Source organism: Chiroxiphia lanceolata, chromosome 6 (genome assembly GCF_009829145.1).
Source record: "Chiroxiphia lanceolata isolate bChiLan1 chromosome 6, bChiLan1.pri, whole genome shotgun sequence".
NCBI classification, from domain to species: domain Eukaryota; kingdom Metazoa; phylum Chordata; class Aves; order Passeriformes; family Pipridae; genus Chiroxiphia; species Chiroxiphia lanceolata.
In genome coordinates this window covers 41,980,264-41,997,946 of record NC_045642.1, presented here as the reverse complement: position 1 = coordinate 41,997,946, position 17,683 = coordinate 41,980,264, and the positions used below count along the sequence as shown (strand labels likewise).

The 17,683-nt window shown below is 40.3% G+C and overlaps 1 protein-coding gene across 8 annotated transcripts in view; it reads right to left on the bottom strand.

Moving 5' to 3' along the window:
- GPATCH2L (G-patch domain containing 2 like) overlaps positions 1 to 17,683 on the bottom strand; it is a 35,806-nt gene that overhangs the window by 10,631 nt on the left and 7,492 nt on the right. For 5 of the 8 annotated variants that reach the window (XM_032691317.1, XM_032691314.1, XM_032691315.1 and 2 more), the window contains 6 exons: positions 16,749 to 16,813; positions 13,155 to 13,331; positions 12,697 to 12,776; positions 10,574 to 10,641; positions 9,655 to 9,709; positions 7,613 to 7,698 (listed from right to left, as the gene is read on the bottom strand). In XM_032691317.1, coding sequence (XP_032547208.1) covers positions 7,613 to 7,698; positions 9,655 to 9,709; positions 10,574 to 10,641; positions 12,697 to 12,776; positions 13,155 to 13,331; positions 16,749 to 16,813 — 531 coding nt within the window. Of the gene's footprint in view, positions 1 to 7,612; positions 7,699 to 9,654; positions 9,710 to 9,761; positions 9,802 to 10,573; positions 10,642 to 12,696; positions 12,777 to 13,154; positions 13,332 to 16,748; positions 16,814 to 17,683 lie in introns of all 8 variants that reach the window. The other 3 variants (XM_032691319.1, XM_032691318.1, XM_032691316.1) reach the window with 2 other exon arrangements.

Sequence of the window (17,683 nt, the reverse complement as noted above, 5' to 3'; positions counted from 1 at the left end):
AAATGCTTTCGAAAATACTGGCACACTATAAACTGCATATTCAAATCTTGTGTTCGTACACTGAACCGAATAACCTTTAAGTGACTTTGCATATCCTAAAAACTGCTTTCGTACATGACTACAATAGCAGCTATATAATATTTTAGCATAGCTGTACCATGAAACATCTAAGCACACATAGCCCGAGGAAAAGATTCAGGTTTTTTATTTTGCATCAGTGACACAGTATTAGATTACTAACTAGATGACTACATCATTATATATAATAATCCAACTAATTTTAAATAATAACAACATTAATAATAACAATAATAAAAATCTCCCTTTTTAATTTTATTAATTTACGCCAACATTAGCCATCTGATCCTTGGTGGAGAATCACTATGGACTAGAAAAGAATCATGCGCTATCATTTCCAAGAGACTTTATGCAATTTTTCCCAGTTCACAAATATTACAGCTAGGTTTTGAATAAGAACTCCTGGCTCTCAGCTACATGCTCAAACCACATCTATCCTTACCTGATGATTACACAGGGGGTAAAAAAAAAAAGGAAAAATGAAAACAGAAGAATCTGAAAATCACTTCTTGTAGTGAAAGTAAAGGCAAATCATACTCCAGCTGAAGACTACTAGCAAGGATATTGTATCTAGTAGCCCAGCCTCTAACACATAAAGGCTCAGAGGTCATAAATTGTCTCTGTAACATGTATTTCATTCAGGTTTATCCCTTATTGATCACCCACACTTCAGTTAGTAAATCAGGAACCTATTGATTACTCACTGGCTCTGACTAACCCGGTAGTAAAAGTGTCAGTTTCAAGTGGTTGGTGCACTTTACAGGCACCATAAATCTGCATACAGGGAATCTCCAGGTGGTAAGAACCTTGGGAGAGAAAAGAGCAGAAGACTGCGTGCAGGGATGATAGCTCTCATTAAGACACGGACAGAAAAGACGACTGAGGTATAATTTATGAAATATACACATTTTTGGTAGATAGCACTTTTCAATCTAAATTTCTAATCACTAGTTTGCATACAGGTGCTATATCAGTAAGATAATAGAATTAGTGAATCCCATTTTAACAGCAGACTCCTACAAACACCACCACCAGGCAAGTCAAGTCATGGGTATGCAGAGCACCCAACATAGCAGTGGACAGGTTGAACTATAGAATGTGAAAATATCACTGACAAGCTGCAATGATGAATTAGTTCTCTTCCAAAGCTGAATTTTAAAAACTCTTCTGAACTGTTAAAAATTACTCTGAAGTAGAATAGAACAGGAAAGGCAGAAAGAAAATGCATATTTGTGCATTGTCACAACACCCTCTGTGTAGAAGTTTGAGGCCAGAGCTTTGTGGGATGAAAGATATGGGCCTAAACTGATAAATTAGAACAGTACTTACTCTGTCCTTACTAGCTTTCAATCTCTTCTGCTAGGCTTCCATACGTTCTTTAATGTTGCATAAACAGTAATGAGAATATAATTCCCTGGTTTCTTTTGGAATAGGTTGATCAGAAATAAAAAACAAAGTTGCAGTGCTTAACCACAGATGGAACCGCTGGGTGACCAGAGATTAATATGAAAACCTAGTTTACATTGTAGAGAAGACTGAAATTCTAACCTGAGAAGAGAAAAAGGAGAGTACACTTGGAGAGACAAAGCAGGATGCAGAGTGCAGCTGTGTTGATGGCTCTAATATATTCAACTCACACCGCACTCCCTCACTGCCAGGAGTTAGTAAATGAAAAATTACATATGTATAGGAAAAATGGCTTTATATGAAAAGTCTATAGTGTCTTTTTGACAGTGATAATATTTTTTGTAATCACAAGCTAAAGGAATTATTCAGGAAATATGGATTTATCTCTTGTTTTTAACATAGTACTTATAGTACCCAATTCTGCATGCAGGTCACGCTGGAGAAAAAACAGGCTTTGCTATGGAGAAAGCTGAAGTTCATGGTAGTCTCTAATGTGTCTGAACTAATGCTTCCTTTCTTTTCTTTTCCGCATATTTATTCTATGACTTGATTTATATTTTTTTAAACTAAAGGTAGCTACATACACAGGACTCCTATCTCTCTTCTACAGTTCAAAGTCACCATGTGCTAGAACTTCCCCCTATTTTACATCTACCACAGGATTTCAACAGAAAATTAGGATTGGCAATACAGTCTGTGGAGACAATACAGAGCACAAGCGGACACCAGACCACAAAGAACTTTACCGAACAGCATCAGGCCCCTGAAACCTTCACTAATCTGTGAAGTCTAAATTGTAGCATAATGTCCACTTAAAGTCCAGAGTAAAAACCGCCTCAATCTCCCAAATGAAGGCCTCTGAAAAGGCCCTACTGAACTAAATGTGGCAGTCTGTGGCCTTCTTGGAGGCAGGAGGCACACTGCACACTTGTGAGTGCATGCCTCTTGCTGTAATGTAAAAATGTCTGTGTCAACTGCTTTAGGCATCTTTGGGGTTTTTTTAACTCTTTTTCCATTTATCTGGAGCACTTTCATGTCTTCCTTTGCTAAAGCCGGGCTAATATTCCAGTTGGGGATATAACTGAATTCTTCTGACAGGCATGCAGTGAACAGCAGCTATCAACCTAGTGTCACATGTAGTTGTCTGAGGCCTAATGCTCCCATTTTGGTGAATCCTAATTCTCCGAAGTGAAAAATAAATTCTGCTTGGTTTCAGAAACTTTTTTACTTACTATTTCAAATCTGTGTACTTAGCAGGTCTGGCAAATATTAGGAGTCTTTCTGGCACAGATATTGTGTGATTCAATGTGAATACAGAGACTATAATATATGGGATCACATCATCTCTGCTTAGAATGTTTACATGGAAAACAAGAAGAAAATGTGTTCCCTTGCATTTGCCATACACAGGCTTTTAGGGATGGAATTGCCACTTTATTACAGTGCTTACTTGGGGAACAGACTGCTGCTGTTGAAGACCTGTAAGATTTGTACGATTTAAAAAGTGAGTTGACCTTTTAGTGATTTTGGAATATGAAAATGTGCTCTAGGAGCTTTCTCATGAGGCACTGCAGGGCATAGGAGACTGCTGTGCACAGGGAATATCTGCAGTGAGATGTGATGGCAAGAACCACTTGCACACAAAGCTCCCATATGTGAGCAACTTGTATGGATTTACACATGTTACGTGCAGATCAGACTTTGGTGCCCAGCTGGCTCTGTAGTCAAAGAGGAGGAAAAATTCTGCTTTTACTATTAATTTTGTGAAGCCACTATCAACAGCCTCAGGTAACACCTGAGGGCTTAGAGAAAGAGCCTTTCATTTGGCTTGTGTTTGCTGGGAATACAGCATCACAACAGCAACAGCTGAGTTGTTGGGAGTTTTAGTAGCAATGTCCTTGTTAGAAGGCAGTTTCTATCAACATTCACTTTAACATGAGGATAACATCCCTGGTTTGTGTAATAGTATACTAATGTCTGCCTCTTTACTACGAAGTCCACACACTTTGCTTCATCTAAGGATAGGGTTAGAACAAAGAATATAAACAGACAAACTGAATGATGTGAGATTTACTTTCACGAGTATATTTCTAGAGCTGGAACTAGAATTTGAGACATTCAAGTCTGTTCAATTTAACAGCAACATCAAACCCAGGCTATGGGGCAACTGGCAGTTTATGAGAAGATCACTCAGCCCTCTACATCTTTATCCCTTGTTCCAGGTAAGATAACAGATTTACTTCTAAATCAAATTAAACTCTAGATTTACAGTTAATATGAACTGAGAGTACATGCAAAACAATTTTCGTTGTCTGTACTGTTCAAATGTCTAATACAGTTCTTCAAATCTCCAACATCTACCTGCCATCCAAGGTCCTATGACCTTCAGTGGGAACATTTAATTGCATTTTTCACCCATAATCCTATTTTCAAGACTAGGTAAATAATAAATAGCATTAGGAACAATTTATCTTCTACCTTCCTTTCTTATTCTGCCTGCCATTCAGGCTCAAATTGAAGTGACTATTGGTTCTAGGCTCTTCTGAGACTCTTACCCTGCCTCAAGGTAATAACATTCCATCAACCAAGAACCCATAACATCTTCCCACCAACAGAACCACTGAATAACCAAAATCTAATAAGATATTCAACTTCAGCCTATACAAAACCCTCTCAAGTAGGAGTTGGAGAAGAAAATTCTGTTCAGACCACTCTTTCTCCCAGAGAGGCAAATGGGCAGAGGGGGAAGAGGGAAAGGATCATTTGCGCACGCAAGTCTCTACTTGCTTGCTTTTAACGGCCTGCATCATGAAGTCAAAACCTTAACAGACAAGACATGATTAGCAAATGCTTTGTGCTCTTAAAGGAGAGTAATTATAGGCATGTGAAAAAAAGAAGAGATCCCTGAGGTACTCTTCCTTGCATGCCTCCCGAGAGGCAGCAGGGCCATTAAAAATTCCATGATGAAGAGGAAAAACAGTCTGGGAACAGCCAGGAGGCAATACAGCAAATTAATACACCAGCCATCCCTTGGGAGGACTGCAAGAAAGCAGGAAACTCTCCTTGCTTCACAAAATAAAATTATACCACTAATGATAACAGTCACCACACACACAAAACGGCTTCTAATGATGGGTGTGAAATTCCCAGTGCTGTGCATACACTTTGAATGAAATCTCTTCTCATCACAGACATAAATCAAGAAAGGTAATCTAGGTAGTGTACAATTTATACAGCCTTTCAAATAAGACTTCCCAAGGAACCCTCCATATAGAACCTCCTCCTTGACACTGGCAAGCCTTTCTTGAACACCCTCAACTGCGCTCAGTATTCTGGCCTTCAGCTCTACTTAAACAAAGCACTGGGTTACCAGTCCTTCAGACAAATTGCACCAAAATCCACCACTGAAACAAAGAAAACATTTCCACAGCAGAGAAAGACTCCACCTGGGATGTATACTCCTTGGGACACACTCGGTGATAGCAGAAGCTAAGCAGAAAGAGGCAATTTTGCGTGGCACAGTGGGTATCAGGTTGAAGAAACTGGATGTCCACAACAGCAAGACAATTTCTTCTCTAATACATTTCATATTATTTCAGGGGATCGGCTTCCCACACACATACATCCGACTCTGACAAATTTCTGCGTAGAGTTTCTCCAGGATGAGGTGCAAGCCGTTTGAGTTTCCTAAAGCACAAACTACTGAAATTGACCCCATCCATGGCAAAAGAGGGAGATGTTAACTGGGGCAATAGCTAAACAGAGCTTAGAGATCACCTGAACCTCCTGCAAGGAAATGGACTACTAAGTAGTAGGCTTAGCGCATAAAGCACCTAAAGAAAAACTACTGTCAAGAAAACGTTTCTGTGAAGGAACAATTTCCTTCTGTGCCCTTATCAGCATCTTTACATAAAGAAAGCACCTTGTACCAAAGAGTTCAATCCTTGCCATATACATGGGGCCACAAAACACATTCGTTCTTTTCATATTTCTTTCTCTTATAAAGGTTCTTGAGCACATTTCACACTAAAATAGTAGCTACTTTCTCAAACTACAAGCATTCAGAAACACAACTGCCTCTGGGATGGTGTAATTTCTCCGTCAATTCAGTAACAATTTATCAGTGCTTATGTTTGTCAGGACACCAGTCACCTGTTCATTAGAGGATGAAACCAAACATATATTATTAATTAGTTAACTAGACTATATACTCAGCAAAGCCAAGCTAACCTGATCCCTACGGGTTTAGAAATCTCTTTGGAAACAGACTGGCTTTGGAAAGAGCTTTCACTAATCATCATAAAGGTAGAGATTTTGCCCAGTTTGAATTTTCAAGCAGGATTTGTCCAGCTCTCCCTTCTGGAAGACAAACTCCTATAGAGCCCCAGGTAAAACACTGGAGGCACAAGAAAGGTTATCCTAGCTGAAAATGAAGAGACCAATCAATTTTCTTGCTTCACAGGCAGAAAACAGCCCCAGAGTGGGGCAAAAGCGCAGAAAGGAACCAATTTGCTGATGCACAATCTTCTGAATTCTCTTTATTCTCGTCCAGTTGAACACTTAAGAGCTGATTTCTTCCTCCCTCCCCCTTTCCAGCTTTAACATGCTGGCTACAGCAGCATGAGGTCATGGTGCGACATCACAAAATTCCCTGCAGAAACCAGTGGGAGGAGAGGCTTTGTTGGGTGGGTGCCAAGCTTCTGTTCAGACACATACAACCTTAGTACATTTTTCATGCTCTATTTGCTAATCAACAAGGAAAAAAAAAGCCATGAAGCTGAAAGTCCAGACGTTTCTTTCAGATTTGGTCCCTCATACAAGCACATAAGCAGAATTGTGTCCAAAGCAAGGCTTTGTCTAGGTGCATGAGGAAAGAGTTCAAGGGCACCTTACCTTTACATAGTCACCTGCAGCACAAGAACAGGAGTCACCTCTAAGGCCAACACATGAATTTAATTTAGGATTAGTCAGCAGAAGGTGCCTGAATAGTGTATTAGCCCCAACTACGCAGACTCAAATATACCCAACTTTGGCCAGATCAGATCTAAATTTCAGCTTTAGCAAGAGAGAGACATATCAAGCCATTAGAGGTCACCTCAGGTGAGTTCTGAATCTGCTCAGAGGGTGCTCAGAGGGTCTATTTTAGACACTCAGGATACCAAAACGCCTCAGCATGTCACCCACACAAGCTTGTCAGCACTTTCTCTCTCATCTTCTTCCGATTCTAATAGTGGACAATGATACTATGCCCACTTGTACCTATACAGCAGACCTGCAGCAGCTCACTGCACATTCCAGAACAGATTACAGTAGTTTCTAAATAATCTGCCTGTCATACACTGTTTCATATACTGTAAGCACTTAGTTCGTTGAGACTCTCAAATAAACTGCATCAGTATGTTTTATGCTAAGTTTGAACACGGGCTTCCTAGGGAAAAGCCTGTTAACTTACAATAAGGTCCATGAATATTGTTCAGGTCTGTATTGGGTCTGGCTGAGCTGGAATTCATTTCCCCACAGTAGCCCTCACAGTGCTGTGCTTTGCATTGGTAGCTAGAAGGGTGTTGATAACACACCAGTGTTTTGGCTACTGCTGAGCACAGCATCAGCACTGTAACATTCCTTCCTCAGTTGAGGGCAAAATCTTGGGACGGGACCCAAGTAGGTCAGCTGACCCAAACTGACCAAAGGGATATTCCAGACTATATGACATCAGCTCAGATACAAAAGCTAAGGCAAGGAGCAGGAAGGCAGGCATTCATTGTCTCCAGTGGCTGCCTGCTGAGGAACCATCATGCGTACCAAAGCCCTGCTTCTCAGAGGTGGCCGACCATCGCTGCTCATGGGAAGTAGAGAATAAACTGTGTTATCTTTCACTTCACTTCGCTTTTGCGTGTACAAGCTTCCACTTTGTTTTTTGCTTTAAATAAACTACCTTATCCCAACCCACGAGTTGTTTTTCCACTCTGTCACTCCCTGTCCAGCTGGGAAGGGGAGTGACAGAGCGACTAGGGGGGCACCTGGCATCCAGCTAAGGTCAATCCACCAAAAGACCACACAGTACTACTGAGAAACACCTCTGAGAGGGAAGTGAGACGATGCCAACAGAGCAGAGCAAGGGAGTTACCTGGCAGTGCAGTGTGCTGGTGAGCATCTTCGGTGGGAAGCATCAGCAAGCACATCCAGAGAGTACAGAGGAGATAACGGATTGAACTGGAAAGTCAAGAGATTTTATTTAAGCAAAGTGTTAAAAGAAATAGTCTCCAGATACAGCTGTTCAGATCTATTCCCTATAGCTGTTCATACAAAGAAGACCTTTCCAACACCTCAAGGGGTGAAACTAGATGAGAACAGACTCTCACTTCAGACAAAAGGCTAACACAAAGGGGGCAACAGCAAATCTCACAACAGACAGCCTTAGCACACTCCTCTTTCAACTCACTTTATTAAAAATGCTGGTTGACTAAGAGCATAAGTGCTCTACTGCTGCATGCCTTGAGCAAAATGTTTGCTTCTCTTTCAGAAAGCCTCTTGTCTACCTTCACATTGTAGAGAGAAAAGTCACTGTTATGAATGGTGCAAGCACAGAATTTCCCACATTCCCATATTCCCTATGGTTGTATGGATCACTGAAACAGACCTCTAGAAGACTCAGGTGCACCAAGTTCAGTTCACAAATAGCTCCCAATTCATTCCACAGCAAGTGAGCTGCTCCTTCCAATCCCAACTGACCTCACAAGCTGCCTTTGCAAACTGCTTAAAACAAACTTCTGAAATACTGCACAGTCAGGCTAATCTAAGATCCTTTGTTAGACACACACTAGACAAACCCTGAAAGCATCAAACCTGCACAAGATAGCTTGTTGTAAAAGATGCAATAGTCAGGACAGAAATGGAATAATCTAGTCAATCAATGCATGAAGCAAACTTTGCTCAATATGTAAATAGAAGGTTTAAACTGGTAGTTTCTCTGGGGTATGTGCATTATACTTCCATTCAGCATCTCCTCTTTATTTATAATTCACACCTCGAGCAGGAAATTCATTTCCATCTGCTTTTCAAAGTGCCACACCAATCTCCAGAACACTTTTCTTGTATTACTAGGATAACTGATGCATTTTTAAATAAGGATAAATGAATAATCTACAGCTGTAGCAGGACTCATCATACAAGCTATCTGCAACTCCAGAACTCAGTACTAGGCCTTTACCCAAAGCCTTTCTGAGAAACAAGATGGATCACAAAGCTGCTGCCATCAGGGAGCTCCTCCTTAAGTGGGACTGTTAGTTTACTGTCAGTGAAGTAATATTGCAACTGCACAGCAGGGAAAATCACCAGGAACCCTCTGTAGCTGATTCAGGTTCATTTAAGAAAAACAAAAGTAATTTGTTTTGGTCATTTTAAAGCTCTACATAGTTATCATTCCTATCTCTAGCATTATAAAAGCAGCATGTGAAATGTTCTTGTTAATAGAAAATACACAACTGCACAAAGGCCTGAAAATCATTTCTTATCATACATGTATTTGTAGTCACCTGAAAGAGAAAACAGATTTCAGTCCTACTGCTCACCAACCATAAAACAACTCGCAGAGGAATAGAAAGGAGTGTGCATGGCCAGGAACACTGTTAAAACATGACTGCTCAAAATGAAGATCCTTTTTGCTTTCTGCTATTAAGAACCTGAGCTCTTATATCTTAAGTAAAAAAGCCTTCTAGCACTGAAGCTAAGAAAGACTTACTGGAGAATATAAAAGTGCATACACAAGAGTTTTAGTCACAAAAATGCCTATTTTTCTTGCTTATCACCTCTTACATTTTCCTGTTACAGCTTCTATTTAACTGTACCATTTAAGCTCACCATTTTTTCGCTTCTCTGTTGATGAGCCTATCAAATAGAAGCCTGAGCCAAAAAAGGCAAAACAAAGCATTTCAAAAGAGAAGAATGTTCCAATTCTTATGGAATTTTGAGAGGCCAAAGGTCCTTCTTTCAAAAGGCATTTTTCCTTCCACTCACTGTCAGAGAGGAAGGCTTACACTGACCTAAAACAGGCAGATAAACAAAAGGAATTCAGTTTAAATAGACAATATAATGTCTGAGAAATGGTTTGTGTTCAAAACCCAGAAGACATATCAGTTAACAAAATGAGATGAGACAGGGCTGCCTTACCTCATGTGCACAGGCCACAATGTGTGAGAAATCAGAAGCCAGCACTGTGTTCTTTCTAGAGAGAAGGAAACCAAAAAAATAAAAAAGGAAGAGCAGAGTCAGCTTACCTGGTTGCGATCTCTCTTCCCCATGGATGGTAACCAAAAACTGGAAGGAGGGCAGAGTCGAAAGGACAGGTGGGAGCAATGCCAATGAACAAACATGGGGGGGAAAAAAAAAGGAGGGTTGGGGTAAGAAGAGAAGGGGAAGGGAAGAACAAAGATGGAGGGAGAAGGAAAAAGATTAAACATCATCAGGACCCATACTGAAAACAAGAAATTTCAAATCCAAGGAAGAAACTTAGATATCAACAGCTGGTGAAGGCTGGACCCATTGCACTGCAGTCAAGAGGTGCCATCCTTACCTACTCGTTCCCCAGCAAGAATAGCATTACAGGGATATCAAAGGATAGGCACCATGACTATTCCCAGTGCTGACTACAATTTAAATACACTAACTGGGGAAGGAGACAGAACAACAAAGAAAGAGAATGTCATGGCTGCCTTGTCAGCATGATTTCTGCAGCCTGGGTATGCACCCATACTGTGACTCCACATCAAAGCATTTAAAAAAACTAACATATAGGGCTTAGTCTCCTCTTACCATGCAAAAGATCTGCAGTTATTACAATGGCACATTATAAGGGAGGAGGAAAGAAAAAGCTGGCTGTAAACAAAAGGGCATTTGAGCAGTGTCCACACACTGGGGTGGCAATTCTAAGAAAACAGAGAAGCCATCAGTAGAGTACTGTCCCCCATTCCATAGGTTATGCTTAAGTCACTACCCAGCTCTTCATTCCCTTCAGCCCCAGGAGGGAAGGGGACCCTATAGTTCTTCGTCCCCTCCCAAAGGTCTATACAACAGCTGTTAAGGGCCTTACTCTTTCTGGCGCGGATCACTAACGATATGACCCAGCCTCTCGGTGCCCAGATTGCTCATGGAGGTCTCCTGAAACACAAAGACAGGTAAAGATTGCAAACTCACACAGTGAGCAGACATAATAGCTTGCTGCTGTCAGTAAGAACAAATCTCACTCCCCTGGGTCACATCCTTTCCTTACCAGCCCACTCTCAGCTAAACATATACACTCTTACCTTTTAGAACCTCAGCTGAGCCAATTTAACTAAGTAGAATCTCAGAAAATCATTTAGTTTTATTTGTGAGGTTTGGTTTTTGTTATTTCAGTGATGATATTTGCTTGCAGAGGGGCTCACCAAGGACTGGAATAGTACAAACTATGCAGCACAATGATGCAGTTAAGAGCAGGAGAAATGACTGAGAAGTGCTTCTTCCAGGTAGTCAGGATCAGCTCGGCCATAAACAGGCTGAGAGACAGAACACTACACTACTCCACTAACAGCAGGGATTCACCAAGCACAGATGAACAAAATAAGGAGCAAAAGCACAAAGCTTTTGCCCTTTCTGAAAGCAGCAATTCAGCAGCAGGACCTCTAGCAGCTAAAAAGAGGTAGATCCTAGAAGAAAGGACTTGCACTGGGAGCACATTGCTTCCTGTGAGATGCTGCCCTGTGTATGTGCTTGATGCTGGAATACACATACACACACAGCCTGAAGCACCAGCTGTTCACATCTGCATAGCAACTCCCTCCAAGAAGGAAGTATACTTTGCAGCAAGGGAGTGAAGATGAGGGTATAAGTCTTTCACAGGTATGGTTTGTTTGTGCCAGGTACATAGGCAAAACACACTCAAAGTTTGGTGGCAGTTGTAGCAGCAGGGGTGAAAGATGGGCTATTTGTTACAGCAGGAAAATTATTAACTTAAAGTGCCATAATGTTTAAATTTACAGTTTATTACTGTGTAAATTACAAGCCATACTTTTGGTAATTAGCAGCTCGCTGGCGGGGAGCTCTGAATGAAACTCATTATTTATGATTACAATTTCGAGAGAGATGGGGAAGGGGGAGCAGTGACCTCTGCTGCAAATGACAAAGATCCCTTTAAGGTGATGAAGATGAATTAAACAAGTAAATATTATCCTTCTCATTTGGATCATTAGAGGTGTGCCGCCAGGCCCAGCCACTTGCAGGTGGCCTGAGGAACCCTACCCAAAACCAATCTCTTGCCAGCTAAGGATTCATATTTTAAACACTAGTTACAACTAAGCAAGGTGAGTGGAAGAAAGAAGGGGCAAACAAGGATCTTTCACGTATAACTGAAGGCAACTGTCACACTCCTCCAGACCCTGGGCCCCTGTAATAAACCTTGCTAGCAGATTCTATCTATGGCCACTCAGCTCAGAACTTATGCCAGTGTTTTCAAAAGCACAGAGAATATTGCAATAAAAGACAAGCCAAACACAGCCAACACCTTCCTTCTCAGAAACTTCTTTTACAACAGTCAATGCTCCATGATGCAGACCCAAACTAGTGTATCCCTCCTTTTAAGCAGACATCTGCAAAGTATTGCTTATTCCTTTAGAAAAAGGACTAATATTTTGTATGTTGGTTGCCCTATATATAATAAGACTAGTCAGTGGCTTTGGGTAGCTTTGTCTGCATTACTGCATATACCCTTTTATTCTTCTGTCACCTCACTAAAATGCAACCACTAAAACCAACTTCCTTTGCTGCCATTAATATCAGTCAGCTTCCCTATCTAAAATTTGGCCTTCCTTCACCTTTGAGCCACCTCTCTGCCCTTGTGGTCTCAGATGAGCATGCACAAGTCTCACGCTATCACCATTTTTCCCTCCATTCTGTCTAAATGTTCTTGTTATTTACTCTGTCATTCATCTTCAGGCCTCCTTTCATACTACTTTCAGTGCTGATCAACTGTCTTTGCCACCCCAAACATGCCTTAAAATCCACTTAGTCACTCAATCAATTTCTGACAGTCAAAGCAGTTAAACAAATCAAACAATACATGAAACAAAAAATATACAGGGCCACTTTCTGCAGAAGACAATTTACATATCTTAGAATAGTACTTCAAGACTGATCAGTATTGAAAATACAAAATTATCATCTTTCAAATGGGCATACCTTGCCAACAAGCCTCCTCCGACCTTTTCGGAGACAACGGGCAGCAGCTCCTGGAAGGCGATTCAGGCGAGCATGAAATCCTGGAAACCAAACCCAGAAAAACTGAGCAATGAACACAAAAAATTCTTCCTGACAAAACCACCAGGAAAAATTGTTAGTTCAGTAATCAAATCAGATCCTCTGTCTCTTCTTTTCCAGTCTCAAAGATGTAGATACGCCAGTTTATCCACAAATCAAATAAAATCCATATTTTTTTAAAAAAGAAGACTCAAGAATGTGGGCAGTTGGTAGGAGTATTACAGTAAACTCTCCAATAGTGCAGCTTTTTTTAACTGGATCATGGAAAAACCCCAAAACAGATCACCAATACCAGTTTAAATGTAACACCTACAAACAGAATCTACTCCTCCCACCACAATAGAAGTTCTCAAACACACGGCATTCCTGATGGATCTCACCTCTCTGAGCTGGCCGTGAGGGCAAAAGGAACGTGGAAACTGAGAGTTTGTCCAGGCCTGAGTCAATCCTCTCCACTTCAGATCGGTGATCAGCTCCCCACTTAGGAAGAAGGTTGGGGACAGTGAATCCTGGAACACATTCTCCTTCATAAAACCAATCACTTTGCTCATCATCTCCTAAAGAAACAAGATGGAATTAGCCACAAATAACATCAATGTGCCTGGTGACAATCCCTCAAAATATTAGAAGTAGGCATATTTGGATGTGAAACAGCTGAAGTCTCATTAGGAATTCCTTCCTGAAGAGCCTTGTATTTGTATTCCGTTTCAATGATCCTCAGTAACTATGGGGCCTCACTAAATGCTTTAAACTATCCAACTCATCAGTCTACAGAATTTCCCTATAGAACAAAGTCCTCTTTATAGACCTGCCTAGGGCAGCTTTAGCACTCTGTTGCTACTGCATCTCATCAACCTTAGTTCAGTGTTGTGTGATGTCTTATGCAGAACTCTTTCTCTGAAGTAATTACTGTGACAACGGTAGAGGCCAATCATTTGGCACACACTACAGGCAGTCACAAGAGAGATTTCACAAGAGAAAAAGACCAGGCTCACAGAGTAAGCAAAAGGAGCATGTTCACTGATGAGAAAGATCCCCACTCTCCTAAGACAGAAGCTAAGAGAAAAACACACTACTAGCAGAAATGGTCACTTTGAGCGTAAGCACTAACCATGCTGTGAGTTCTTCTCAATCAAAATTTCTTAGAATCTGTCAGAACTGCAAACGCTCTGCAAAACTGAAGTAGCAGCAACAGAAGTCATGACAAAAGTCTCCATAAAGCTGTGTCACTAATTAATGCAGCTGCAGTCTAAAACTGAACTGCATCAGGCACCATTCATAGTAAATCTGTCAGGCCAGAGACTACCTGAGAGTGGTAGCCCATGAGCAGTGTATGAAAAAAGCAGGAGGAAGGCAAAGAACCTGACACACGTAGCTTTTCAGTAGCACAACTAACAAACAGTCCCATGTAATTGCAAGGTCCTTCATCTTGCCTTAAAAAGCTAACACACCTGACTTAGGGAAAACTCTCAGTTACCTACCATTAAGTCTCAACTCAAGCATCCCCACTTACTCTCCTTTCCTCACAAAGTTACGTTACTCCTGACCAAAGTCTATGATGCCTATCCACACATTTTGCCAGGAAAAAAAAAAAAAAAGGGACACCCCCCCATACCCTAAAAAAATCTAAACAAACAAACAAAAAAACCCCAACAGTACAAGAAACTAAGAAAATCTCAGCCTAGTAAGAATGCTGCAATCTTGCACATAACAGAAGCAGCAACACACAAAACCAACTCCAATCGGCAACAGGGAGGACAGCCAGAACACTTCAGCCCAAAGCTCTGACACCGCTTTTTATTTCTGTGATATATCAGTTGACCTACCACTTATATCTTAAAATATAAACATCCTTCTGCATCTCTTGGTAAATTAAAATTAAATAATGTTGCATAGTTCTTCTAAGTGATCACAATTTGTGCAAAACTATCCCTTCCATTTTGGGTCTATGAGCATAGTGCAGTGTCATATCTCAAATCACTACTTTCATATTTCATAAAACAAACTTTAACAATCAGGATCATATGCTAATACTGCAGTAATTTTCACTGTGAGAGATCTCAATGCGTGTAACAAATACAAACCAAAAAACCCACCTTACAATCAAATTATAAACTAGGACCATTCTCTGCTCATAGAAGTGTGCTGGTATGTGTAATTGTAATGATAACTCATTTAATTAGCAACAGCAAAAATATTACATGATGTAACCTCAAAAGAAGGAAGGGAAAAAACTACATTAATTTTAGTACGCTGCTAACTTAAATTTCCCATTATTCAGTTTGGAATTGTACTGGAAAACTATTTCTAAGAAGATGACCTGTGAGAAAAATAATTTTGTGCTCTCCCCATCTCACTGACCATAGACAGCTGTTGTTTTTTTACTTACTTTATGACTAGAAATTGTCCAAATTTAAAAAAAAAAAAAAAAAAAAAAAAGAGATATTTCTTATTTAGCCTGAAAGTCCAACAATATTTTTTAGCCCTTTTAACATAACAGTTAATATAACATCTTGGCCAGAAATCCATCACAGTATAAACCGTTCGAACAGACTGAGGCCTGATGACTAGGATGTCACATCTCTTCTAGTACCTAGACAGGTAAGGCTGTAATTGGATTTTATTAATTTATCTGAGTCACATTTCTACATATTCTTGTATACTGAGTATCCTACTTCTAGTAGCAGCCAAAAGTTAATGTCTAAAACAGGGTATAAAACCAGGGCAAGTATATAGAGCAAGCATATAGACAAGTATATATATAGAGTATCCAGTCTACATCAATCTTACCTTGGGTGATGAAGTAAAACACTTCAGTCACCACCCTGCTTTATCAACTGATACACAAGTGCTCACTGATTTCAGCTACCCCCCGAACAATCATCAGTAAAAAGAGAAGACAAAAGATTTTACTTTTCCGTTGCTTTTGAAGAACCAGAGGCTGGAAACAGTTATTTTTCAGCAAAGGTCAAAGCTGATATTTGAAATCCCTAATTATACCCACGGAGATCACAACAGATTGACCCTACAGCCTAAAATATCAGAGAACATGTAAGCATATTTGCTATCATTGTGTTGCCTCACTCACAGATACCCGGGTCAGTAACAAGCTAGTGGAAGAAGCATTTCCTACTGAGCTACTGATGCTACTTCCCTTAGCACACATATATTCCCAGAAGAGACTTCATCCAAATCTTAGCCTGGTAAATGCGACAGAATCCTAGTGCACAGAATTGCAGATCTCTAGGGTCACAGTCCACATGCTCCAAATATAGTCCTGAGTGCCTATGTGCCTACTACAACCTATTTCATACTTAGTTCTGCCATATCTCCCATATACTGGACACTGTGCCGTCACTGATAAATAAAGCCAGATTACACTTCACACTCAAAACTCCTAAGAAATAATTTCTACAACAGACATTGAAAATACTAGGTTCAACCAATGCACACAAGGGCAAGGGAAGAACATATATTTAAAGAAATAAAACCAATCATGTATTACCGTCAGCTTCTTAGCACAATTAGGTGACTTATCAGTATTAAGTAATTTTTTTTTCACATTTTCTCTTTCTACCCAGAGAGAAAACAACTAACAAATTCAGGCACTGATGGTGTGTAGACAACAACTAAAACATCTACAGAAACAAATCATAAGCAGTGTTCTTCCATTGTGGAGAGCTCTCAAATTCCCCCTGTATTTCTGTGCCTTTCCATAAAAATAGCTTCTTATATTGCAAATATTGTGGATCTGATATACAAAGTATTTCAGCAGGAAGAGTGTACTCTTATGAAAATCACATTTTTGCAGCCCTCATCTCATTTCTTAACTTCTAGCCCCTCCGTGACACTGGCTTTTCTCCCACACTTCCCTCTGCGTTCCTCTTTAAACACACACCTTTCTTTGTACTTGTAAAGAAAAGGAAGAAAAATTCCCCAGCAGCACAGAAGGAAAACCACAAGACAGTTATTACCTTGTCGGCCCTCGTCATTGGTAAACAGGCCAGTATCACTGCTGCTGCACACACTGCTGGTTTCACTGGAACAAAAAACAAAATAAAAAAACCATGGTTACAGTTGCAGCAGGCACAAAACAAAAAACACTTTACTGCATTCTACTGGCTTTTCCAAGACCAAAACGCTTTACACATCTCAAAAAATTGCATTTCAGATACATGGACAGGACATAACTGCTTTCTGTTATAACCTAGCAACGCTGCATCACTTGAAAAAGAATAGAATACTGTATCTAGTTTAGTTCTAAGTTATCAAAAAGTAATTAATACAGTGGCATTTGCCTCAGGTACTAGAATTAATAACCTAACTATGACATTGTCTGGAATACTCACCAGGAAATTAAGTGCAGTTAAAAACTCTGTCCTTGGGTCACTTAACAGCTACTGAAAAGCCTCTGAAGTTCTCTACTTCAGATTCCCTTTTCTCAAAAATGTTACACTGATACACAAACCCTTCCTTCAACAGCAACTTTTATTTTATTTGGAGTGAAGAGCAGCTGGTACATTTACAACTCTTCAGCTAAATACCTTAGCACAGCATGAATTGCTGCTGCTGAATGCAACCTTGTTAGAGCATGCTTTGCGTTTGCTGAAGCAGTTAGGGGAGACTCTTAATTCTTGAACAGAAGAATAAAGCTAATAATTAATGTGTAGAAAGCCATTAACTGACTGTAGAGCTGGATAAATGTATGTAGCAGAAGTACATGCTCAGGTCAATACCAAGCATCTGATGGCTTTAATGCTGACATTAAATCAATCCCTGGACACTTCAGGCCGTACTTCCTCCAATTTAGCCAAGAAATACCAGGACAAGCAGAAACCACTTACTGCCTACTCCTGTAGCACTAAAATCTTAGATGCAAACACCTGGTGTACCTCAGCACTCAAATCAA